This window comes from Scardinius erythrophthalmus, assembly GCF_964197995.2.
Source record: "Scardinius erythrophthalmus genome assembly, chromosome: 8".
In the NCBI taxonomy this organism is placed as follows: Eukaryota; Metazoa; Chordata; class Actinopteri; order Cypriniformes; family Leuciscidae; genus Scardinius; species Scardinius erythrophthalmus.
Genome location: NC_138228.1, coordinates 19,681,856 through 19,709,476, shown reverse-complemented (window position 1 = coordinate 19,709,476; position 27,621 = coordinate 19,681,856). Strand labels below are relative to the sequence as shown.

Below are 27,621 nucleotides of genomic sequence, written 5' to 3'. Positions count from 1 at the left end.
CCCAGAATGCTTTAAAAGAAAAAAATAATAATTCAAGATAGTGGACGATACAAGAAAAAATGCAGAAAAAGTATCAATAAAATAAATACAAATATTTTTTCTAACAAATATTTGTGCATACGATTTATTTGTTTACATATATATTATTTAGAAGTTTGTTGGGGAAAAAATAACCCAAAATAGTGTTAAGTGAGAAAAATATACTAAAAATACATAATGGTATGGATAAAATACTGAAATATGACTATTTAAATAAAAATATTTCTGCATGTTATTTATTAATTTAGTAAACTAAATAACATAAAAAAATTTAAATATTACATTTTAAAAAAATCTAAAAAGTTTGGTTACACTTTATTTTAAGGTGTCATTGTAACAGTGTAATTATACATTTAAGTACTGAGTAATATTAAGCAACTACATGTACTTATTAAAGGGTTAGGGTAGGATTAGGATTTGGTTGAGGGTCAGTTGCATGTAATTATGCATAATTTACTGTTATTACTACGGTAAGTACATGTAGCATATGTAACAAGGATACTGTAAAATAAAGTGTTACCAATAGTTCTTTAAAAAGTGAAAGCAACTATTTTTACCAATATTTCTGTTATTTAGAAGTTGGTTTTAACCTGTATTTGAATGCTATTTATTTAATTAGTTAATTGACAAAGTTTATTCAAAGTATTGAATGTTGAAAACTACATTTAAAATAATTCAATTAAAAAGTGACTATTTTAACAACATCACATTACAATCAGCTAAGCTACATGCTAACATCAATGTGGGAATCCATTGTAAGCGCAGTCTCCTATCACCTACGTAGAGCATTCTAAATCAATTACTTATGAGGTTCCATTTCAGTTAGTATGCTGTCTTAGAAAACAGATGGAGGATGGGGGCAGTATGAGCTGATCATGGTGCTTATAAAGGAAAAAGGCATGCAGACCTTGTAATAGATGCTGTGGTCACAACATGATGGGTCGGTTTGACAAGCGAGTTCATCTTGGTCAGATTTTTCTCACCACTTAGTGACCTCCACCATGCTGCCAGTGAGGAGAGGTCACAAGGTCGCAAAAATCCGAGGGTCAGATTGTCAGACGCGTCAATCTTGGAGTAGCAAGATATTAACGTGATAAAAGGGCAAAAACGCATGTAGTGCTGGTCGGCTCTGGGGAAGAAGCGGGGAAAAGTGACCTTTTCACTTGCAAAGCACAGTCTTTTTGACAACAGGATTTCCAAAACTTAACACTGTTAGAGAGAGAGAGAATAGTATAGGGTAGGAGATAAGCATGCTATGAGAGTCTGACTATGGAAGAGTGAGAGATTATGTTGAGAAATATGAAACTGATGGAAATCAGACAGGCGTGAAAGTTCCTCTGATCAGGGTCTGGCAGCCTGCGGCCCGCTGGGCTCCACAAAGCTACGGATCTGAGCCAAAGCATCCGGTTGTGACAGACTAGCATTCTGATGATGCTGTCACCGGCTAAGATCCACTGACATCGAGGGGTGTGTTTTCACTCCTAACATCAACACAACGTCCTGTCGTGACAGTCCTGAAATCTGGAAAAAGACATGTTAGAAGGGCACGATTAAAATCATTATGAAATCAAAACTGATCCTATTTACTTTCTTCATTTCTTGTGAGCGATTTGTCAGTGAGTTATTCTGAAGGAAAATTTGCCTCCATAATCTTTCATCAAAATATATTAACTTCCACCATCTCTGAAACAACGTTCCTTCTCTGCTGATAATAGATTTGAAAAGGAGGGGTTATGTTTATGAAGGGCGAATTTGACATTAGAGCCCAAAGTCAAAAAGCCCCCAAAAAGTACATTCTAATGCAGTGAAGGTTTGTTTGGAGAAAACAAAAATTATTCAAGATAATTGAAAAAAGTTTAGAGTATGGGGTGTGGATAAAATTATTTTAAATATTACTATTTAACCAATATTTATTAGTAGTATTTGTTTAAATTTTTAGAAGGTCACTGAAATTCAAGACATTTAGAGAAAAAACGCTGAAAAAGTATACTAAAAATACAGAAAAAAATTAATCAAAACAAATTATATAATTAAAAAACTGTTTAAAATAAGTTTTATTTATTTTAATTTTTTGTAATTAAATTATTTTTTTAGAAAGTCATTGGGAAAAAATCAAGACAGTGGACGAGTCAAGACATTTAAAAAAAAAAAAGTACACTGAAAACAAAAAGAATATGGATAATTTAATTTAAATGTGAGTACTTTTATATGTATTTTCTTTGTTTATTCAGAAGGTGATTGAGAAAAAAAAAATATTTAAGATACTGGACAAAATAATGGTACCAGATGTATCCAGAAAAAACTTGAAAATTATAATATCAAAAAGTTATCTTTAGTGAGGACTGGTGTAAAGAAGAAGAAAAAAGTGTCATATCTGTAAAGAAGAGTCTGCTAAATCACTGACACAGGGACCTGCCAAATGCGTCAGGCCTCATCCTGTGTTTCAGACCTGGCAAACAGACAGGCATCTCTTCAGCAAAGGCCCAGGACTTTGAGGACACACTTCTGCACTCCAGACAACGTCCATTTCCATCCCGTATAATATTTTTAGGGCGTGACCAAACGACTTTGTTATGATGTTCATGAAAATTTATAACGTTCCTTTTTCACCTCTGGCAAGTTTCAGGTGCTGCTCGGCGTCTGAGGAAGTAAATCATCACACAGCCCTTGATAAAAGCACTCCGGCATGGCTTTTTCCTTCTGGGATGTTTTGTTATGCTGCTCATTATAATCAATGAAAACAACATGATTTGACCTTATGAAAACCTTCTTTTTCAAACGTTTTCTGAGCTTCGAACCTGCATGGGTTACATATAGAGCAATTCGATTACTTGGAAACAGTCAAATAAATATGTCACTGAATTGCTCAGCTAAACTGTTTTAATAACCACACTGCCATCTAGAGGTCACTACTGGAACAATTTGGCCAGATTTTACCAGAATGTCTTTTTCAAAGGATCTTTAATGTCCATTTTGCCATTTTTCTAACCAGAATTCATTAAAAAACATCAACCCATCCTTTCATTTATAAGTCAAAGGGGATTACCATGTGTTTGATCCTGTATTATTCATTTATTTGGCCAGCAGGCTGGTTTCTCACCTTAGGTTTGATCTAAGCATGAAGAAAAAAAAAAAGAAGCATGAAGATAAGTGTGACCGTCAGGGCTGCTGTAGGGAGATAAAAAACGTGTCCACATGTGACCAGCAGCCATGGACGTCCAACACAGGTGATACCATTCACCAGATGCTGATAGTCTAAGCTGGGTTTCTTTTAGAATGGTGTGACTATATTTGTGCACAGATGCAGATTTGTGCTCAACTACTGTAGAAGTAATGTTAGCCACAGACCTTATTTTACCAAACAAATAAACGAGTGAGTGAGTGAGTGAGTGAGTGAGTGAGTGAGTGAGTGAGTGAGTGAGTGAGTGAGTGAGTGAGTCGGTGGGTGGGTGGGTTTGTGAGTGAATCAGTGGGTGAATGGGTGAGTGAGTGAGTGAGTGGGTTGCTGAGTGGCTGACTGACTGAGTGAGTGAGTCAGTGGGTGGGTGAGTGAGTGAGTGAGTGAGTGAGTGAGTGAGTGAGTGAGTGAGTGAGTGAGTGAGTGAGTGAGTGAGTGAGTGAGTGAGTGAGTGAGTGAGTGAGTGAGTGAGTGAGTCGGTGGGTGAGTGAATCATGGGTAAAGTGAGTGAGTGGCTGTGGGTGAGTGAGTGAGTGAGTGAGTGAGTGAGTGAGTGAGTGAGTGAGTGAGTGAGTGAGTGCGTTAGTGAGTGAGTGAGTGAGTGAGTGAGTGAGTGAGTGAGTGAGTGAGTGAGTGAGTGAGTGAGTGAGTGAGTGAGTGAGTGAGTGAGTGAGTGAGTCGGTGGGTGGGTGAGTGAATCATGGGTAGAGTGAATGGGTGGGTGAATGTGTGTGTGAGTGAGCGGGTGGGTGGGTGAGTGAGTGAGTCGGTCAGTCAGTGAGTGAGTGAGTGGGTGGGTGGATGAGTGAGTGAGTGAGTGGCTGTGAGTGAGTGAGTGAGTGAGTGAGTGAGTGAGTGAGTGAGTGAGTGAGTGAGTGAGTGAGTGAGTGAGTGAGTGAGTGGGTGGGTAATTGGGTGAGTGGGTGGGTGGGTGGGTGAGTGAGTGAGTGAGTCAGTGAGTGGGTGGGTGGCTGAGTGAGTGGTTGACTGAGTGAGTGAGTCAGTGGGTGGGTTGGTGAGTGAGTGAGTGAGTGAGTGAGTGAGTGAGTGAGTGAGTGAGTGAGTGAGTGAGTCAGTCGGCAGATGAGTAAGTCGGTGGGTAAAGTGAGTGGGTGGGTGGGTGGCTGAGTGAGTGAGTGAGTGAGTGAGCGAGTGAGTGAGTGAGTGAGTTAGAGGGTGGTTGTGTTAAATAGCTATAATTGATAGCTAAAAATACTGTCATACACAATTTCAAACGATATCAGCACTACCAACTCACTATCAAGCAATGGTTGTTTTCTTCATAGTAACATCACATTTTTACTATACAAAATCTATATAGTATATTTTCATCATGTTAATGTCCTTTCCTAATGTTCTAGCAAACCTTTTTGAATGGGTTTAATTATATCATATTGTTTGTGCAGCATTGCATCCTATATTGAATTTACAAGTGTTGAGCAGCAATTATGAGCCACAATTACTATTTAAGCAAGTCTCAGTGGCCCCTGGCACCTCACATTAATTAAAAATGTGTTATGAGTATCAAATGTTCAGCGAGAGAAAAAATTAGTTTAGCGAGTTTGGAATTGACTATGGAAGCATGCAGCCATCTCTATCAGCGCCGCAGGCCTGCAGCGTCCTGCGTCTCAACAGCCTTTGATGGACCACTAAATGATGCTGTTTTCCTATAAGGTAATTTTTTTCAAAATGGAGGGTTTGAAAAGTGATGAAGTGCCCCAAAAAGGAAAACCTGACACACCAAATACTTTCCTCTAGCCTCCATGCGATTATTATGGCAAATAAATGGCTTGCATTATTTATAATATGTAATAAAACTTTGGTGATACAATGCATCATTGTAATCTTCTTAGGATAATCTTTTAATTCCCTCATTATGAATTAGCGCGGAGTCTTACCTCAAGAGTAAGCCGGTGGAAACATTAACTTAGCCCTGCTTTTATGTGTTACTGAGATTTAATTAGTAGAGTAGGCATGAGTCAAACTCCCCCCACAGGATAAACAAAACCCACAGTGCCACGTTAGACAGCTCAACAACAGCAGAGCAGCAGCTCAACAACTCACAGAGCCTTGTGGAGTTTTCCATCATTCTGGTTTAAAACCATATCCTTCCAAAAGTTGAGTTGTTTCTGCCTCATTGAGTCCAAAAATTCCTGTATTATCAACTCTGTCAACTTTATCATAAAGTGAATTATCATAAACAATATAGTGATATATGCATCCTCGGCAATGACTATCCATTTAAACTCACAGCGTAAATGTTTAAAAGACCAAAAGATGTGTTGATCTAAACAATAAAGGAGATGCAAAATACCTTCAACAATGACATTCTAACTTGTTGTATAAGTGGTTGTTAAGGTGTTGCTAGTGTGTTCTTAGTGGTTACTTACTAACCCAAGTGAAAAGTGTCCAAATTTTATTCTGGTCTCTCGATAGGGATCCAGTCACTACTTCCATCCATTTTATCATTGACCAGGTGAAAATTGTACATTTGATTGCTTAAAGGAGTAGTTCGCTTTAAAATGAAAATTAGACCATGATAAGGGCGCTTTCACACTAGCACTTTTGGTGCGCACCCGGGTTCGAATTACGTCAGAGTTCGGTTAGTTTGGATGATGTGAACGCTGTCTTCCGAACTCGGGTGTGCACCCGCGAACCGTACTCGAGTCCGCTTAAAAAGGTGGTCTGGGGTACAGTTCATGTGAACTCGGGTACGGTTCGCTGCTGATATGAACGCAATCGAACCAAACTGCGGAAGTGAACCGCTTTTGATGACGTATAATGTGGTGCGTGCCTGCGTGCGTGTGTTTAACAACTGTAAAAGGGTCTATACACTTACCTTGACGAAAAGCGGGATTGACGCACTGCAAGCAGAGATGATTTCTGCTTGCCTCCACAAAAATTGTCTTCGGCGGAACGGTCGGTCTTTGGAACGGTTTAATACTTTTGCAGCAGACAGACGCAAGTGTGTTTCTGTATCTTTTACTTGAAACAAAACCAAAGGTTCAAAAAAAAAAAAAAAAAAAAAAGAACAAATGTGAAGCGAGCAAATCTATCCATTTTGACGTCTTTTCATAGCGGTTACCAAGCAACATGAGTACGCGCCAGCTGCAGCTTGATGACGCAAGCGTGCCGCGGTTCAGATACAAATGTGAACACAGTCCATCGGGGGGCAGGGGGAGGGGGGAGCAATCGAACTCGGGTTTGGAACAGGCAATCGAACCAAGTGTGAAAGCACCCTTAAGCGGGTCGCACACCGGACGCGCAGCTCAGCGCCGCGCCGCACCACGTCTAGGACAACTCTCACCTGAAAATCCGATAACATCAACAATTTTCTGATTTCTGTAAATAAATATAAAACTAAATGTATATTGCAGCACAGGGTGAAGTCCGTATATACATTAACTACGATTTGAGACACATAAATGTAAATTTAATATAAAACTATGTAAATGGCGCTCTGTGGCGCGGCAGGATTTTGAACACGGTCCTGAGCCGTTGCTGGGCGCCGCGGACAGACGCCGAAAGGCGCCGCCGGTGTGTGTAATCTCATAGAGAATAATGTGTTCGAATTTAAAAGACGTGGCGCTGCGCTGAGCTGAGCTGCGCGTCCGGTGTGCGACCCCCTTTACTCACCCTCAAGCAATCCTAGGTCTGTATTACTTTCTTCTTTCAGACAAATACAATCGGAGTTATATTAAAAACACCCTGACGCTTCCAAGCTTTATGATGGCAGTAGATTGCAATCATTGCAACCAGATTGAAGCTCAAAAAAGTGCATCCATCCATTATATAAGAACTCCACACGGCTCTGGGGGGTTAATAAAGGCCTTCTGAAGCGAAACGATGAGTTTGTGTAAGAAAAATACTCATATTTAAAACACTACAAAGTAAAATTCTAGCTTACGGCCATACGCAGTCTACTTGCATATAAAGCGCAACTTAAGCAACTTATGACATCGGATGTAGCGTAGTGCGTCATGGCGTAGCAAAAAAATAGCAGCAGTACGTTGCATTACTCGCATAAGCTACACTTTACACTTAAGTCGAATCTGTATGTTTGTTTGTCCGGAAGCTAGTTATTTTACTTCATAAATTTTTAAATATGAATATTTTTCTTACACAAACTTCTTTTCTTACAGCTTCACTTCAGAAGGCCTTTATTAACAACCCCCCTTGTGTGGAATTATTTTATAATGGATGGATGCACTTTTTTAGCTTCAATCTGATGGTTGCAATGGTTGCAATCCATTATAAAGCTCAGAAGCGTCAGGGTGATTATTAATATAACTCCGATTGTATTCGTCTGAAAGAAGAAAGTCATATACACCTAGGATGGTTGAGGGTGAGTAAATCATGGGCTAATTTTCATTTTAAAGTGAACTACTCCTTTAATAGCAAATAGAAATAAAGTTCATAAAATTAATTTGGTTCCGGTATTTACTTCATAAAAGGATCCGGTTTTTGATTCCTAACTGAGACCAGTCACTTAAAATGAGTCCTTGCTAACAGCATCCTATTTGCACGAGAGTTTATTATTCAGAGCTCTCTGAGCAGCTGGGTGTCTCTCCAGGGACTGCGATCACGGTGGGAACCAGAGGAGAAAGACTAAATGTTCTGTATGCACAAGTGAGTGAGTGAGTGAGTGAGTGGGTGGTTGGTTGGTTGGTTGGTTGGGTGGGTGGGTGAGTGAGTGAGTGAGTGAGTGAGTGAGTGAGTGGCTGAGTCAGTGAGTGGGTGGGTGGCTGAGTGAGTGAGTGAGTGAGTGAGTGAGTGAGTGAGTGAGTGAGTGAGTGAGTGAGTCAGTGGGTGGGTGAGGGAGTGAGTCAGTGGGTGAGTGAGTGAGTCAGTGGGTGGGTGGGTGGGTCAGTCACTTAAAATGAGTCCTTGCTAACAGCATCCTATCTGCGCGAGAGTTTATTATTCGGAGCTCTCTGAGCAGCTGGGTGTCTCTTCAGGGACTGCGATCATGGTGGGAACCAGAGGAGAAAGACTAAATGTTCTGTATGCACAACCCTTCCCGTGCCCCTCTGCCCCGTACCACAGAAATTGGACAAGGAGTGATATTAGAGCTGAAGTTATATCTGTGGACATGGCCGAGGGGCTGCACTGTCACACTGCATTCTGGGTATTTTTCTGGCAGAGCAGGTAAAAGCCATAGCTCTCCTGATTTAACACACTGAAATGACACAGCACCCAAAGAGTAATATCCAGGCGCTAATGCATCTCCTTAACGCTCTCATGTCGTCTGAATGTAAAATGTAGTCTGCTACATCCTCTCCACTGGTATGAGAGCTACACACCAGGCTGCATTATACATTAATGTTGCTTCTGAACGCAGGAAACTTGTAGTGCAAAGAGTTCATTGGAATGTCCCGGGTTGTTTACAATTTAATGTGACCCGAAAGCATCTACAACCCACTGTCTGTTATCAAAGAAAAATGATTTCGACTCGTCCCTCAGTTTGTAAAACTAATGGAAAGCATGTTTACAGTAATGCACAATGCAAGGAGGGTTTAAAAGCCAAAATGTGCTGCTTATATTTCTGTTATAGCACTTACATAAAATCTTCAGTAGCAATGTTTGTTATTTGAGCTGTAAAGTGGTTTACATCATCCTTTTGGTATGAAACTAGTTTTTAAAATGTATGAACTGACTCAGTATGTCCATAGTTCTTTACAGAGAGTTTCGTCATGTCCCATTCTTGTTCATTTATATTTAGTCTCAGCTTCAGACGTCCCGCCCACGGACCGTTGGCAACTTCTGATGCATGGACACACAAAATGGGAAACATTTGCATTCATTCATATATCGTTATTACCGTAAATAAAGCTCTGTATGCTTTAAAATCGGTCTCGCTGTACTTTGATGTCATAAGAATGTGGTTGCAGTAAACTTGCACAAATTTCTTGAATGGACTTTAATTTTTTTAGCCCCTAAACATCATGCGGAAACGAAACTAACTGTGATTGGATGCTTTACATGTCGCTCAGATGTCCTCTTAAGCGGTCCTTGGTCAATGAAAGCTGCAATGGAGTTCAGACCTACTCCCATCTGTCTGAACTCTGAAGACTAATTTATAGTATGCTATCCTCCCACAAGCTGCTTCTCCACTATTATGGCGAAAGGTACTTTTCGCAAGCCATTCCATGTCGAGTTGAACCAGCCGGCACGACTACTGTTTCTTTTTGTCTCTGTGGCTATAGTGGCTATTCACATAATGAGTTTTTGCATTCAACTGCTCTGCTTTTCCATTGATTTTCTATTTAAACATGCGCTACATGGATGTTTTTGAATGCTGCACTCGCGCATGACATTGCGCTTTAAAATGATTTAAAAAAAAAAAAAAAATTTTAATTATAAAGATATTTGCTCTTTTACAATGTAGAAAATTTCATCTAAAAGATTTTTGTTGGAAAAAATGCTTACTAAAATCGACTCAAAATATCAAACATGTTTGATATCCTTTGACTGGATGGATGAATAGTCTGAAGCCTGTGCCTATCAATCACATGATTTTTGGGCGAAATCTGTCAAACTTGACTGTCAAAAAACTGCAGACTGGCTCTGACTTTTCCACCTTTAGCTAGCCCTGCTGGGAACAGTTTGCTAATGTTCCACGCTGAGTCATGCTCAAGTGGAAAAGCAACTATACCATTCTCAGAACAGTTTGGCACGATGGTTGATAAGCATTTCTGATAACACTAAAAAGTATGTAGAAAGATATATTCAAATGCCCAACATTCACGAAACTCAACACATCCCCCAAAACTAGCAAACTCCTTCATTTGCTTAATTGCATTTCAAAGAGTTTTGCATAAATTCCTTACAGCTCTGCTTAACACATTTTATCATATGCAAATTCTACTGAAATCAACAGAGAGAGTATGATGAAAAGTGTACAGATTCTGTATAGGCCTACTCATAACTTTGCAGAACCATCTTTGATAACACTTTTATCATTACCAGTCTCATGCTAACACATGTAATGTTTAATTGTTGCATTATATTTTGGTAACACTGTGTAACAGATGCATATTTTAAACGTTGATTCGAGGTGAAAGAGGTGCACGAGGGATGAGTCGAAATTATTTTCTTGGTCTGATAATGGACAACATACCACAGAAGAGGTACATTGAAATTATGCGTATGTAACTTCCAGACTATCTTTTCCAGTAAATGCATGTCTTTCCATCTTTTTTTGAGATAAAATAAATATTTTTTTAACAAATGACACCGCCTATTAAAGGGATTGTGCATCCACAAATGAAATCTCTGTCATTTACTCACCTTCATACCGTTTCAAACCGATATGATATTTTTCTATCGAACACAAAAGAAGAGATCATTTAATTAATATCTGGTTGGGTGAATTCAATTCAGCTGATAGTTAAATGTGTGGATCTGTCTTATGAAGAACATAACAAGACGGTTAGCCATGAATCAATGACCTTGAAGATGGTTGCAATAGTGGCTCCTTATGAATGAACCCATGAGCGCGCACGCACACACATGCACATCTATCAATCTCAGTTCGCGATTGGTCGGCATAATCATCTGTCACTGTCCTAATGGCCCTCTCCCTCAAGTCAAGATGACGAAAGTGCCGGGCAGACGAGGGATAGCTGGGGAAAAGTGTGTGTAAGGCTTCGGCTCGGTTCCCCTTCTCATTAACCTCAGTGATGGTCTGACAGACAGCTGTCGAGATGAGCAGTTGACTAGTATCTGTAGAAGATGAAGGGCTGGGTGGAAGAATGACAAAAAAGAGATTGAGAGAAAGAGGGGCGAAAGAGCAATGAGAGACACAGCAGATGAAATCAGTCAGTGAAAGATTGAATAAGCCAGATACTGACATGTCATTAGCTTCTCAGAAAAGATCTAGATTAAAAGTTCAGGTCAAACTCAAACGACTAATCCAAGAGCTTGCTCTTTTATAACTCACTTACTTAATCAAGTTCTCAATCATGATTAAGTTCTCATTCAAGTATCAAACATCTCAAAATGTTCCCTAAAGGATAAAGGAAATAGAAACAAGACATATTTTACATGTTTTTTTACAGACGACATCATTGTCAAAACGATCCCCATTCACGCGGATCCACGAAAATGACTATGATCTGATTCTGCTGCCAGACCGTAAAATGGTGATGAAACACTATAGACTGAACACGTAATCCACACATGCATGACGTCATCGTCTTCAGAGATTTGCGTTTATGTTGTTTACACGGAGACCGTTTTCAAAAACGTGCACTTTGAAACTCATTTTCAAAAGTGTATGTTTTCAGGCACCCAAAATGAACGGCTAAAACGCATAAAAAGTTTTATGTTTTTATTTGAAAACGGTGTTGTGTAAACAGCTCCTTAGTTAATAGTAGTAGCTGAAGTGTTGATGTAGTACTACTCATTTGTCCTGCATTACTTCCTGCATAATTACCTATTAGGCCTAATGACGGACCATTATTCTAAAGTGTTACCAAAATGTTCTTCACCTGTTCATCATCCATCAGGTAAAAAAAAAGCATGTTTGATTGGTATCACAGTAATAGCACTTTCATGATCATCCTAAACAATTTAGAGAATTTAATGATAAATATTTGATTTTTGATTGCAGACATTAGCATTTTGGCAAATCTGAGCACAGTTTGAGATATTGTTGAAATCTCTGAAGTCTTTTCTCTCTAACCTTATAACCATGCATAATTAGAATAGCAAAATAAACAGCAACTTTAAAAGCGAGAAAATGCTTTAATATCTTTTGTCCAATAAAATCCATTATCTTTACACAAATTCATATCTATAAATGTAATGATTTCATTTAGTTTAGTTTACTATGGTCAAACTGTTAACTCACATATGATTTTTCTTCCCTATGGGCCAGTCCTCTTATCATTTCGGCATGAGTGAGTTTCACCGCACATGGTTTTAGACATCTAAGTCAAAGTCCTAATCACTCTGAAGTGTGTGTAAGTAAGTGGGCATGCGTGGGCACTGGTGGGCTGTGACAGTCTGGCCACCCTGCGGTAATGAGAGTCAGGAAGAGGGTGATCAGAGACGAGGAATCACATCATTAGGACCACATTCCCTTGCAGTCAAGAGCGAGAGAGAGAAAAAGACAGAGCAGTCAGTCACTCCGCTGAACAGATCAAACTATAATGAGCCTGTCTCTTTGTTCTGTGCCCAGGCCTCTGATGCACTCCTTCTACACACACACACACGCACACACACACACACACACACACACACACATACTTGTTTTTGTGGTATAGAAGGACACTGATGCCCAAACAAGTTTGGTGGTGGTATATGGGGACACCCCTTTCCCAATGCCCTACAGTGATGATACAAATATCAAAAATTTTGTTTTAATCTGCAGATCGCAAATCTGACTTCAAATGTTCTATACACACAACAGAACAGAAAATATTACCATATGATATTTTGGTGGTACACAAGGACATTCCCGCCCATCCTAAAATGTTCCCGCCTATGACATAATTGTGATTTTTGGGGCCCGACTTGATTATGAGGACACTCTTTTTACAATACACTAAATATGTCATTTCAGTGGATTACAGGGACCAATGTGTTTTACTGGTACATGACCACACACACACACAAACCTGACAACACAGTGTATTACCAAGACTAAGGTGATTTAAGAGGACTGGATCTTAAACACAATACACAACTGCATAATCCAACATTATAAGGACGAGTGTGTTTAATGGTACATGCCCACACACACACACAAACCTGACAACACGGTGTATTACCAAGACTAAGGTGATTTAAGAGTACCGGATCTCAAATACAATACACAAAACAACTTGCAACATTACAGGGACAGAGGTGTTTTAGAAGTGCTTTAATTATGACTTCAATAATATCATCATAAACATTGAGTTTTTTCAGTTTTACCATGTAATACAATCATGACATACCATTTTAAGGGGAAAGTGACATCCACAAACTTAAAAACATGGTCAATAAAACTTGCACAACTGTGTGATCTTTCAGAAAGCATACAGTATCATTACTGTTTTGACATATTAAAATGACAAGCAGATGAACCATTCAAAACTTCGAAAAGATTGACAAAACAGCCCTTGGAAACAGGCACAATTTAAAGACGTCATTAAACAGGCTTTGAAATGTATAAAATGAACTCACTCAACATGCAATAAATGCTGCAACATGTAGAGAAACCGACTTACAAGGGACGGTTTACCTAAAGACAATTCTGTTATTTCCAGAAAATGTAAACAGAATTGTCAAGTTTCAAAGCAGAATTACAGAGATAACAGGAAAAGTATTCAACAAAGTTAGTTTGGGCTGTACATCAGCTCTAGAAGAGTATAGTGTCATTAGAATACAACTATCATTGTAAGTACAAAAGCTCTCATGTGTTTAGAGATTACTAAAGCATGTATTATTCTGTACAGAGAATGAGAGTGAGGCAGAAATTGAAAACCCACGGAAAGGATCCTCAGCGGTCTTACACTGCTGGCATTCAGTCAGTGTGGCCAGTTTTCCTTTGGTTATACACTCACCTAAAGGATTATTAGGAACACCTGTTCAATTTCTCATTAATGCAATTATCTAATCAACCAATCACATGGCAGCTGCTTCAATGCATTTAGGGGTGTGGTCCTGGTCAAGACAATCTCCTGAACTCCAAACTGAATGTCAGAATGGGAAAGAAAGGTGATTTAAGCAATTTTGAGCGTGGCATGGTTGTTGGTGCTAGACGGGCCGGTCTGAGTATTTCACAATCTGCTCAGTTACTGGGATTTTCACGCACAACCATTTCTAGGGTTTACAAAGAATGGTGTGAAAAGGGAAAAGCATCCAGTATGCGGCAGTCCCGTGGGCGAAAATGCCTTGTTGATGCTAGAGGTCAGAGGAGAATGGGCCGACTGATTCAAGCTGATAGAAGAGCAACTTTGACTGAAATAACCACTCGTTACAACCGAAGTATGCAGCAAAGCATTTGTGAAGCCAGAACACGCACAACCTTGAGGCGGATGGGCTACAACAGCAGAAGACCCCACCGGGTACCACTCATCTCCACTACAAATAGGAAAAAGAGGCTACAATTTGCACGAGCTCACCAAAATTGGACAGTTGAAGACTGGAAAAATGTTGCCTGGTCTGATGAGTCTTGATTTCTGTTGAGACATTCAGATGGTAGAGTCAGAATTTGGCGTAAACAGAATGAGAACATGGATCCATCATGCCTTGTTACCACTGTGCAGGCTGGTGGTGGTGGTGTAATGGTGTGGGGGGTGTTTTCTTGGCACACTTTAGGCCCCTTAGTGCCAATTGGGCATCGTTTAAATGCCACGGCCTACCTGAGCATTGTTTCTGACCATGTCCATCCCTTTATGACCACCATGTACCCATCCTCTGATGGCTACTTCCAGCAGGATAATGCACCATGTCACAAAGCTCGAATCATTTTAAATTGGTTTCTTGAACATGACAATGAGTTCACTGTACTAAAATGGCCCCCACAGTCACCAGATCTCAACCCAATAGAGCATCTTTGGGATGTGGTGGAACGGGAGCTTCGTGCCCTGGATGTGCATCCCAGAAATCTCCATCAACTGCAAGATGCTATCCTATCAATATGGGCCAACATTTCTAAAGAATGCTTTCAGCACCTTGTTGAATCAATGCCACGTAGAATTAAGGCAGTTCTGAAGGCGAAAGGGGGTCAAACACAGTATTACTATGGTGTTCCTAATAATCCTTTAGGTGAGTGTATGTGCCTTAAAATGTTCAATTACAGTTGTAACTTCAGCATTTGACCAGCACACTTTTTGTCCTTTCCACAAGGTTTTCAATTCCTGCCTCATGTTCATTCTCTGTACAGAAGAATACATGCTTTAGTAAACTCTAACTATATGAGAGCTCATGTACTTACAATGGTAGTCATATTCAGATTTAAACCTCAGGTACCTTGAGGAACTTCAGTGGTTTCTCGATAGGCATCTTCTGAACACCTGTAGGAAATCAGTTATAGACAGATCAGAAACTCAGATGTAACTCAAACCTGCATCTAGAACTTAAAACTGGTTATACATCTGATCTCTAAAAATTACATTTCAAATGACATTCAAAACATTATTCTGGAGATGGAATGTTGTGTTAAACATCTCCTTTTCAAAGTTTTTGACCAACATGAACATGATAAACTTATTGGTTTGGTACTGATTCCATTCATTTTGTTCTAGAAAAATTGTTATTTATAATAATATCTGATTATTGATAACTGATTTTTACAATTAATGGCAAAAGGAATGTTTAGAAATGTAATTTGATATTATCTACTGGCACACTATAGTATGATATATATATACATACACTATGAACAATTCTAAACGCTTTTGTTTTTGCCCCCATTTTTCATGAGCTGAACTAAAAGTTCTAAGACTTTTTCTATGTACACAAAAGGCCTATTTCTCTCAAATATTGTTCACAAATCTGTCTAAATCTGTGTTAGTGAGCACTTCTCCTTTGCCGAGATAATCCATCCACCTCACAGGTGTGGCATATCAAGATACTGATTAGACAGCATGATGATTGCACAGGTGTGCCTTAGGCTGGCCACAATAAAAGGCCACTCTAAAATGTGCAGTTTTGTGTGGTCTCAGGGGGTCTGGAAACAAGTCATTATCTGGTGTGACCATCATTTGCCTCACGCAGTGCAACACATCTCCTTCGCATAGAGTTGATCAGGTTGTTGATTGTGGCCTGTGGAATGTTGGTCCACTCCTCTTCAATGGCTGTGTTGGATATTGGCAGGACCTGGAACACGCTGTCGTATACGCCGATTCAGAGCATCCCAAACATGCTCAATGGGTGACATGTCCGGTGAGTATGCTGGCCCTGCAAGAACTGGGATGTTTTCAGCTTCCAGGAATTGTGTACAGATCTTTGCAGAATAGGGCCGTGCATTATCATGCTGCAACATGAGGTGATGGTTGTGGATGAATGGCACAACAATGGGCCTTAGGATCTCATCACGGTATCTCTGTGCATTCAAAGTGCCATCAATAAAATGCACCTGCGTTGGTTGTCTATAACATACGCCTGCACATACCATAACCCCACCATGGGCCACTCGATTCCCAACGTTGACATCAGCAAACCGCTCACCCACATGACGCCATACACGCTGTCTACCATCTGCCCTGTACAGTGAAAACCGGTATTCATCCGTGAAGAGAACACCTCTCCAAAGTGCCAGACGCCATCGAATGTGAGCATTTGCCCACGCAGGTCGTTTACAACGACCAACTGCAGGTCGAGACCCCGATGAGGACGATGAGCATGCAGATGAGCTTCCCTGAGACGGTTTTTGACAGTTTGTGCAGAAATTCTTTGGTTATGCAAACCGATTGTTGCAGCAGCTGTCCGGGTGGCTGGCCTCAACGGTGTTGGAGGTGAAGATGCTGGATATGGAAGTCCTGGGCTGGTGTGGTTACACACGGTCTGCGGTTGTGAGGCCGGTTGGATGTACTGCCAAATTCTCTGAAAAGCCTTTGGAGACGGCTATGGTAGAGAAATGAACATTCAATTCACGGGCAACAGCAGGTGGACATTCCTGCTGTCAGCATGCCAATTGCACGCTCCCTCAAAACTTGCAACATCTGTGGCATTGTGCTGTGTGATAAAACTGCACATTTTAGAGTGGCCTTTTATTGTGGACAGCCTAAGGCACACCTGTGCAATAATCATGCTGTCTAATCAGTATCTTGATATGCCACACCTGTGAGATGGATGGATTAACTCGGCAAAGGAGAAGTGCTCACTAACACAGATTTAGACAGATTTGTGAACAATATTTGAGAGAAACAGGCCTTTTGGGTAAATAGAAAAAGTCTTAGAACTTAGATCTATAATTTTGTTCAGTGAATATAACTGGCTTAAAACCATTTTTCTTTGGTGAAAATACTAACGTAAAATTGCACTACAATATATATTGGTTTAAAATAATAATAAACATGTTCATAAACACAAACTTGTTATGCTGGGTACACACCAAAAGATAATCAGGCTGATTTTGGGCTGATTTCCCCCTTCTGAAAATCCTAGCTGTGTCCCGATTATCTTGATGGTTATAGATTATCTTATCAGATTTTCCCTTGGTGTGAGGTGTGTTAAGAGTGTCCGAACCTGATCGGAAGAACGTCAGAGCCGACCTGATCGCGAATCGCAAATATTCAACATGTGGAATATTTACGATCAGAAATCCTGAAATGTGGGGGGAAGCCCGAGGACAAACACGCGCATGCTCTGGAGATTATCACGTGAAAGGAAACCATATCCAATCAGAAAGCGAGATGAAGGAAGACGGAAGCATAAGAAACGCAGTCATGGCGCAGCACAAACTGAAATTGATGTGGACAGCAGAGATGGAGGATCAGCTTGTTGATTTGTGGCGCAAATGTTTACACAACGTGTTGTGTAAAACATTTCCAAACACTATCATCGCAATTGCTTCCTGCATATCGTCCGCCATGCTTATTCTGAGGTCTCTAGAGTGTTAACAGTCGAGACTCTGGTTGCATGGTCTTTAGGGTTGGGTATCTAGAACCGGTTCCAAAATGCCAAAAACCGGGGATTCGATAAGTCGCGCACACTTCGATTCCGCTTATCGATTCCTTACTTTGGTGATGCTCACATGCGCGAGGTGAATGGCAGTGAGCATTTGTTTACAGTTGTATTGATCTGCCAGGACCTGCCTGCCGCACATGCGCTGTACGTTATATTTACGATGGCGGAGCGCAGCAGACTTTCGAAAGTTTGGTTAAGCTTTTCAAAAAAAGATGAAAATACAGCGAATTGTATCACATGCAAGAAAGACAAACTAGAGCCGCATAATTCTGGATAAAATGAGAACCAGTTTTGTTTAAAATAGAGATCATGAATAAATACATCAGACAATTAATACGAGTCGAGTCTATAATTCCTTAAAGTGTTATATATATATATATATATATATATAGTATATTGTAAATTAAGATGCATTGTCACAGTTTTACTGGTAATAGCCTAAATGTAACAAGAATAAAAGGTAGAAAAAAGTATTTGCTCTCTTTTTTCTCTCCAATAAATATTGGAATCGAAACCAAGAATCGTTAAGAACCGGATTCGATAAGCAGAATCGGAATCGTTAAAATTTAAACGATACCCAACCCTAACGGTCTTTTCACATCATGGCACACCACACACTATATGAGCAAAACGGTTAAATCTAGGATTTTTTGTCCTCATGTTTGTGGTCCATCACATTTTGAAAATCTTATAAGATGTAAAATCTTTTGGTGTGTACCCATCATTAGTTGACACATACCAACATTACTGGAGACGCCTGCAGCTCCAGCAGGAACATCACCTTCAGAACCGCTTTCATCAGGATCACTGGCATCAGAGTCCGTCATACTGATCTCATCTTAAAGAAAAAGAGACATTTAAAACAAGAACATCTTCAGTTTAACCTGTATTGAGAAGTCATTTATGAAACATGACAAATGGCACCGTTTAATAATAATAATCATATTAATAACAACTATAATACTTCACTAAGATCACTATTATTAGAATTATCGCCTAGACAGTGATATACTAATACTGTCAATGAAAAATTAATATTTTATAATGAGTATATTATTTTACAATAAGAGGTTATAATACTTTCTTATTTTCTTCACTTAAGCTGTTATACTGGCAGAAACCTGCAGTTTAAGTGAAAACAGGTTTATAAACGCATCTTATTGAAAAATTGTATTACTACAAAAAATGTGGATATAATGCGAATGTGAAAATAGAGAGTAACTGGTGCTGGTTGCGTTCCCAAATGCATGTTAAACTTATGGCACATGCAGAGATGGAGTTCACTGCATTCATTCCCTGTGAAACGAGGCATGGAAAAAGCCAGATCATGAGCTGATCGAGCGAGCAAAGTGTGCTCTTCAGTTTGAAACACGCAGCACAACAGACTACAGACTTACTTTCTTATCGTCTTTTGCGATTTGATAAGGGCATTGAGCCATATTGTGCTTTTGATTTTAGTATGTTTGAGAGATGCTTTACCAAAGCAATTGCGCAAAACACAAAGACAATTTATGTTATTATGAGGCGTAAAAATATTTTCGGTTCTTTTGGTTCAAACTGTGGAGGGACAGATTAGACTGTGGTCGGTCACTAGAGTAAAGGTAATTAATGGTAACACTATGAATTTTACTCCTCCCAAAAATGCCAAATAATAAACAGGTGAGAGCGTATTTTAGGCTATATGACACGTTATAGTGAGATATGACAGCGCTTCTGCAACACGCATCACTGCAGATGAGTAGCTGAGGATCTCTTCAGCATGCTGATGCACAAAATACAAACTAAAAATAAATTAAAGTAAGTCGCAGATGCTCAACACACAGTCATCTTCATTAAAAGTAGTGAGAATAAATGATTTTACCAGTGCTGATGCTACTCTCTCTCCTATTGATCTTAAAATTAGCTGATGATACAAAAAATGCTGCTCATAGCGGTAGCTTTCGATGACGTGAACACCGTTAAATCTGATATAGCGCGGGAATTGAAGATCGGATTTATGTCCGTTTTGTGAAGACACATTTATGTGGCCAAGTGTAAATGGAATTGTTTTGACAATGAAATGACCAGGTGTAAAACAGCCCCAAAGATGATGTGAAAAAGTTCTTTCTAGACTAGCATTTCCTAAAATGATGCAATGCTCTTTTTATTACCATCTCAACACAGTCTTGATCCTCCAATGATGATTGTTCCTTCTCAGGGCTCACCTGAAAGCAAGGCAAAGAAAGAAAAAATAAACATCTATTAGAGACAAAGGATTCAGAGATTCTCCAAATGAAGCAGCACAGATACTTGACTCCATTAACACTGACTGATCACTGTCATAAAACATAAAATTAAAACATTACATTATCAATGATATACTTGAGCAAAAGAAGGCTGATGACGCCAAACTAATTCAGGTATGATGGGACATTTCAAACCACTCAGTATTAATACTGATCAAATTAATGAGATGAATAGTGACTTAAGATTTAAAACACTGTGACATAAGTTGTAATCAAGTATAAAGTTAAAACCCTATAAATATATGGTCATAACCAATCAGGGATGCATGAAAATAAATGCTCATTGATGTTATCGTTGTCAATCCGATAAGAAAATTAGGCCGCTATATTAACACTAATAAATAATGGATTTCTTCCTTCAGCTTCAGATGTGCGCTGTTCACCGTGATGGTTTTGAAATGTTTGAATCACAAATCTGTGAAATCAGCGCATTGTTACAGGGAGAGTTCGCTTGTGGAATTGTAAGTTGTAATATTTTTTATTTTTGTTATATATCTGATTTATCTCATATAGGATGCATTTGGCTGAGTTAATGAGTGCTACAGTAAACACTTCACTGTAGGCCACACCGGTGGTCAGCAAAACATTAATTATGATTGGGACTGTCATATATACATAACACTATAATGAGCAAACTATTGCATTAAAAACGTCGTGAATTCTTTGGGTTTAGTTGCTGTGTTTCAGCGTGTTGTCCTGGGAGGAGCGCATCCACAACAGGAGTTTCACTATGTAATAGTTGATTACTATTAATAATAGCTCAAGTTAATCTGTGCATGATTTTGTGCAAGTATAAGTTGTAATATTGTGTTTATTTTGTATAAATATCTAATTTATCATATATAGGTTGTGTTCCGTTGAGCTAAAACCATCTAACAAAGCCTCAGGTTTAGGGGTGTTCCTTCAGCTCTTTAGGCCATTTCATTTTAAGTTTAATGTTGTCTAATAACATTTTAATTTCATTTGATTTATTATTATTATTATTATTATTAAGGCAATAGATGTTTTGGTAAAACTTCACAATACATATGTTATTGCATTAACTAACATGAACTAACAGAGAAAAACTTTTGTTAATGTGAGTTAATAAAATATGTGAGTTCATGTTAGTTCACAGTGCATTAAATTAACAGATACAACACTGGATCCTAAAATGTCTTGGAAAATGTTGAGATTAACGTTAAGTAAGATAAACATGAAGTAAATCATGTAGAAGTATTGTTCATTCATTGTTAGTTCATGTTAACTAATACTAACAAGATGAAACCTTTTTATAAAGTATTGCCATTTTTTTATAAAGAAAGTTGGAAATATGAATGTAAAATTTATTTTAGAAGCTAAGAAACCTTACACTGGTTCAAACTAGGCCACTACTGTATATGTTTGATTTATGTTGAAGTGTTTGGGACATTGGCTTTAAAGTCGGCATGAAATGGAAGTTGAGATTGTCATTTTTTCCTTGTTGTGATGTATATCCGAGTGAAACTGCTTCTGAAATTAGAAAAAAATGTAGGGCGGGGCTTGATTTCGTCCTTCGGGAATTGATTGGATCGTTGGAGGTTGGGCGTTGCAAACAAAATGGAGGCAGATTTGAATGCCAGTTTACATTCAGTTGTGGAGGATTTCTCTCCAGCGGACTCCCCCACCGTTACCCTCACATGAAGGATTTTTCTATTGAGGAGCCCAGCGACGAGAACAAGGACAAGCAGCTAAATTTTCAGGCAGGAATCAGACCATATTTATATGAGCCTCCCGCGAAACGAGACAAACACCGATAGCCGCACCCTCATGGGCTCTGGCCGCACCCTTTCGCCATGGCACATGACCAAAAGAGAAGAGAGGTCGTTTTCAAGGGGGGAGGGAAGGGTAATGTATTTGATTAAAGATTATAAGGGTACATGAATTTTGAAAAAATAATGAAGTGCACAGATAAATCATTTATAATAAACACTACAATATTACATATAAAAAGAAGATTTGTCAAATTTGATTTCATGCCGACTTTAAATGATGTGCGTTTCGTTTTTGTAATCAGGCTTTCAAAGTATATCAAATTTTGGATTTAGATTCATCGGCTAATATATCAGATATCGGCTTTCGAATATAAAGAATGATCAGTTATCGGCCCAAATGTTCATATCGCTGTATCCCTAATTTGACTTCCAAAAACAAAAAACAAAACAATACCTTCTGTACATCTCTGGCCTCTGACTGGGACGGGGACGGACTCTTCATTTCGAGAGTGGAGGGTTCAACCTCACTGAGAGTCTACAAAACATAACATTAGACATGAAACAGTGGTGTAAATGTGTGAACACTAGATCTCACAGATGTCTCTGCTTCGTTTGCTCGTTCTCTTCCAGCACAACTCTCACTTACCTCGTCTAGTCCCACAGTCAGAGCAGCACAATCACTGCCTGATGACCACTGGCTCTTATGGCTCATCTGAAAATATGAAATTAAGCGTTACATACAGAAACACTTCACCTAAGAGTTTAAAAAAAGCATTATAAATGGAATATATAAAGGATAATGTACAGTCAGTCAGTAATTAATACAAAATAAACTGACAGGATAATAAGGGTCCTGATACACAGCTACCTATCAATAAATATTTGCACATGAAATACTGATTTGAGATAATATACAAGATTACAAAATAGTTAAAGTTTTCAAATCAATATTTAAATGCTACCACAAGGTAATGTTCACGGCTTTTATGCATCACATTACATGTGTTTTCATTACAGTGTGTCAGGTTGTGTGTAGCTTTACACCAGTTTTATGAGGACACCCTTTTATGAGGACATCATAAGAGCATGTTACTGATGTTTGACTTGACAGAAGAATCTCAGTGTGTTGTGTAAGTTTGACAGAATCCTGGTCTATGAGGACACAGTTTTATGAGGACATCATAAGAAAATGATCCTGATGTTTGACTTTGACTGAGTGTGTTGTGTAAGTTTGACAGAATACTGGTCTATGAGGACACTAGATTTACTGGGACACTGGTAACTAGATACATTTGGACGGCACTGAGTTCAAGTGTGTGTATGTATGAGAGTGATACGAGACATTGCGCCTGTGCTAGATGTACAGTAAGTGATCGTGACTCACTTCTTACACACACAATCATAATTCAGTGACTGATAACTGTGGCAAATAATCTGTTTCTGAGGAAACAGAGTTATTACATTAACTTATTGGATACCTTTAGAGTTGCTGTATCTTGTTCAGGTTTCATCTGATTCTTCAGAGTTATCATCTGAAAAAAAAAGTAGTAAAAATATATAAAAAAGACAAATAAATAATAATTTTAGTATCACTTATTGAAAGCCAAACAGAGGTTGCTATTTTTTACCAACTTCTTCAATGATTATATTTAATCTGACAAGCACAAATAGTTTTCGCTATTGGTATTAGCCACAATGAGCTGTGAATTATGGGTTATCAGTATCGATCCTAATATTCCATGTGTGTCCCGGTAAATCTAGTGTCCTCATAGACCAGGATTCTGTCAAACTTACACAACACACTGAGATTCTCCAGTCAAGTCAAACATCAGGACATTGCTCTTATGATGTCCTCATAAAAGGGTGTCCTCATAAAACAGGTGTAAGACACACACACACTTGACACACTGTAATGAACATGCATGTAATGTGATGCATTAAAGTCATGAACATTAACTTGTAGGGCTGCACAATGTATTGCTTTATCATTCATACCCATCTGTGGTAGTGACATTGCAGTACAGGCCTCTGTGAAGTCAGGCTATGTAAAGACTCTGCCGTGTTATTTTACAGTTGATTACTCAAGTTCTGTACCTAAATGCTGTTAGACTTACCTGGAATATATGAGGCATTGTTTATTTCACATCTTTGTTCATTTTTTTTATCTCTGCTTGCAATTTATTATTTTCTATGCAGATGCAAACCCCTACAAAATCACACCAATCATTCTAGAATGATTAATTATTTCCAAATAGAGCTATTCAAGACATCTGGTGAAATTGCTTTTCATATTGAAAAACTTTTGTTAATGTGAGTTAATAAAATATGTGAGTTCATGTTCGTTCACAGTGCATTAAATTAACAGATACAACACTGGATCCTAAAATGTCTTGGAAAATGTTGAGATTAACGTTAAGATAAACGTTAAGTAAATCCTGTAGAAGTATTGTTCATTCATTGTTAGTACATGTTAACTAATACTAACAAGATGAAACCTTTTTGTAAAGTGTTGTCATTTTTTTATAAAGAAAGTTGGAAATATGAATGTAAAATTCATTTTAAAAGTTAAGGAATCTTACATTAGGCCACTGTACTATTATGTTTGATTTATGTTGAAGTGTTTGGGACATTGGCTTTAAATGATGTGCGTTTCGTTTTTGTAATCAGGCTTTCAAAGTATATCAAATTTTGGATTTAGATTCATCGGCTAATATATCAGATATCGGCTTTCGAATATAAAGAATGATCAGTTATCGGCCCAAATGTTCATATCGCTGTATCCCTAATTTAATTTCCAAAAAAACAATACCTTCTGTACATCTCTGGCCTCTGACTGGGACGGGGACGGACTCTTCATTTCGAGAGTGGAGGGTTCAACCTCACTGAGAGTCTACAAAACATAACATTAGACATGAAACAGTGGTGTAAATGTGTGAACACTAGATCTCACAGATGTCTCTGCTTCGTTTGCTCGTTCTCTTCCAGCACAACTCTCACTTACCTCGTCTAGTCCCACAGTCAGAGCAGCACAATCACTGCCTGATGACCACTGGCTCTTATGGCTCATCTGAAAATATGAAATTAAGCGTTACATACAGAAACACTTCACCTAAGAGTTTAAAAAAAGCATTATAAATGGAATATATAAAGGATAATGTACAGTCAGTCAGTAATTAATACAAAATAAACTGACAGGATAATAAGGGTCCTGATACACAGCTACCTATCAATAAATATTTGCACATGAAATACTGATTTGAGATAATATACAAGATTACAAAGTTAAAGTTTTCAAATCAATATTTCAATATTTAAATGCTACCACAAGGTAATGTTCACGGCTTTTATGCATCACATTACATGTGTTTTCATTACAGTGTGTCAGGTTGTGTGTAGCTTTACACCAGTTTTATGAGGACACCCTTTTATGAGGACATCATAAGAGCATGTTACTGATGTTTGACTTGACAGAAGAATCTCAGTGTGTTGTGTAAGTTTGACAGAATCCTGGTCTATGAGGACACAGTTTTATGAGGACATCATAAGAGCATGTTACTGATGTTTGACTTGACAGGAGAATCTCAGTGTGTTGTGTAAGTTTGACAGAATCCTGGTCTATGAGGACACAGTTTTATGAGGACATCATAAGAGCATGTTCCTGATGTTTGACTTTGACTGAGTGTGTTGTGTAAGTTTGACAGAATACTGGTCTATGAGGACACTAGATTTACTGGGACACTGGTAACTAGATACATTTGGACGGCACTGAGTTCAAGTGTGTGTATGTATGAGAGTGATACGAGACATTGTGCCTGTGCTAGATGTACAGTAAGTGATCGTGACTCACTTCTTACACACACAATCATAATTCAGGGACTGATAACTGTGGCAAATAATCTGTTTCTGAGGAGCACTGGTCGCATGGCACTGCTTATGCATGGAAACCCTGAACTCACCTTTATAATGATTGCTGAATCTGCCCTGGAGCTCATCTGTGTCTGTAAACGGCATGTCCTCTTCCAGATCTTGATCTTCTCCTTCACTGACTCACTTCAGCCATCATCCCATGTGTCTGCGCGCATAGAAAAAGACTCTCACGACCATTGCATTTCATTTGACATATTATTCAAAAAGCTTGTTTTAAATAAATTGATCAATTATGGTAAACAGCATTCAAGTTATTTTAATACTTTATTATATGATATTTAAGGAATATGTTAATTGATAATAACTATTCATTCATAGATTTCATTCACAATTAATATTATAGGCAATAATAGTGACAGTATTAATAAGACTGAATCAAACAGAGTTCTAATAATATTCAGAGTAGCCTATATTTTATTATAGTCAGGAGTAATAAGAGCACATATTTGTGTCTTAATGTGTTTAAAGCAAGCATAACTGTAGTAATATTAACAGTAGCATATCAGGATACTGTACTGGGTGAAATAGCCTCCCCTTCACATACTGAAACGTTAGTCATGCCAACGCGTTATTATGATGGCTAGACTATTTTATGAGATCAGAAAAGGTAGCAGTTACAAATATAGTGCAATCGAAAACGAGTTTAAAATGACAAGCATCGCTGATTCCCTCATGTCAGTCTGTAAACAGAATCACTAACTTATAGGTCCGCTAGCACGGTTAGCATCACGCGCTAGCTGCTTTCTAACTGTAAAACGAGCAGCGAAGAGCATACAGAACATGCACAAACAAGCCAACCGGACCCACGTGCTATTAGAGAAGCAATTAAACAACATTATAACTTACCTTTTGGATAACAGTTGCCTTCATCAGGTCCACAGATGTCTTCTCAGGTGCAGAGTTTGTCCAGTCCAAACAGGAAATGACGTGACGACGAATGACTACACCTCTGATTACGTTGTACTTATCATAATATAAACGGGATTTTATTTATTTATTTATCATATATTTAATGCACAATTAATAAATTACAGGCAAAAATACTTAAATAATTAGTATTTTGCATTAGTTGCTACACATTTTAAAGCTGATTGAAGCTCCGCCCACTGGCGCCATCTTGTTTTCGCGATCTCCCGCCTACCGGTACCGATCTGACCAATCACTAAAGCTGATTGAAGCTCCGCCCATTGGCGCCATCTTGTTTTCGCGATTTCCCGCCTAGCGGTATCGATCTGACCAATCACAGGCCCCAAATAATACACTTGTGTGAAAGATGCAAATTTTTGATGACGCGGGTGTAATACCAGGACCTGGCTACAGGGGCGCACTCTCGAAATCAGGGATACACTGTGTATGGTAAAATTTCAGGGTTTTGTGGTATGTAAGGACATGGCGCCAAACTTTGAGAGGGAGCGTCTGGAACGTAGTAAATGACATCTACGCTGTCGGATTTATGAGGACATGGCCTCTGTCCTCATAAACCCAAATGTCCCCATAGTGCTGGTGCGTATTCAGGTCAAAAGTCCTCGTAAACCACAAAAACAAACACACACACACACACACACACACACACACACACACACACACAGTTATAGTGAAGGAAGAAAGACAAATACTCAAATAACTGTCTATACATGAAGAGACTCTCTGTGCATCTTTATTTGTCAGAGACTCTGAGCTATGGCAGATTGCATATGAAGAATATCGCTCTGTTCCAAAACCTATACTGAGCTGCCTGTGTAGGCAGCATTTTAGCATTATAAGCGTGTTTCTGAGTCAAACTTTGTTCTGAAAGGTTGGCAGTGAAGAAAGCAGCATGTGAGGACCACCCGTC

General features: G+C 38.8%; 2 protein-coding genes across 6 annotated transcripts in view; both read right to left on the bottom strand.

The window, feature by feature from the left end:
- Nucleotides 1–18,656, bottom strand: part of zbbx (zinc finger, B-box domain containing) — a gene marked incomplete at its 5' end in the record, with an annotated part of 64,068 nt that extends 45,412 nt beyond the window's left edge. The window contains 2 exons of the mRNA XM_081371862.1: nt 1,481–1,560; nt 18,582–18,656. Of these exons, the coding sequence (XP_081227988.1) occupies nt 1,481–1,560; nt 18,582–18,656 (155 nt within the window). The remainder of the gene's footprint in view (nt 1–1,480; nt 1,561–18,581) is intronic.
- On the bottom strand, nt 13,077–26,714 carry LOC308694981 (uncharacterized protein). Of its 5 annotated transcripts, none has more exons than XM_081372858.1 (11): nt 26,634–26,714; nt 25,817–25,932; nt 24,862–24,927; nt 24,670–24,750; nt 23,339–23,392; nt 22,507–22,572; nt 22,315–22,395; nt 19,993–20,046; nt 18,582–18,680; nt 15,147–15,225; nt 13,077–14,388 (listed from the first exon to the last, which is right to left on the bottom strand). In XM_081372858.1, the coding sequence occupies exons 2-9, from the start codon at nt 25,850–25,852 to the stop codon at nt 18,666–18,668; spliced, it is 453 nt and encodes a 150-aa protein (XP_081228984.1). In that variant the 5' UTR covers nt 25,853–25,932; nt 26,634–26,714; the 3' UTR covers nt 13,077–14,388; nt 15,147–15,225; nt 18,582–18,665. The 5 variants fall into 5 exon arrangements, with proteins under 5 accessions (XP_081228984.1, XP_081228986.1, XP_081228985.1 ...); XM_081372859.1 differs by having other exon boundaries at nt 14,376–14,388; nt 15,182–15,225; XM_081372860.1 differs by lacking the exon at nt 23,339–23,392 and having other exon boundaries at nt 13,077–15,225.
- Nucleotides 26,715–27,621: the final 907 nt, after the last annotated feature.

Excerpts from the sequence above, each read along its gene's own strand:
- LOC308694981 (XM_081372856.1), bottom strand. The coding sequence starts at position 25,852 with ATGAGCTCCAGGGCAGATTCAGCAATCATTATAAAG. Across the intron at positions 23,393-24,669 it reads AGGCCAGAGATGTACAGAAG|ATGATAACTCTGAAGAATCA; the intron begins GTATTGTTTTTT and ends TTTTTTTTTCAG. Across the intron at positions 20,047-22,314 it reads AGGCCAGAGATGTACAGAAG|GTGAGCCCTGAGAAGGAACA; the intron begins GTATTGTTTTGT and ends CCTTGCTTTCAG.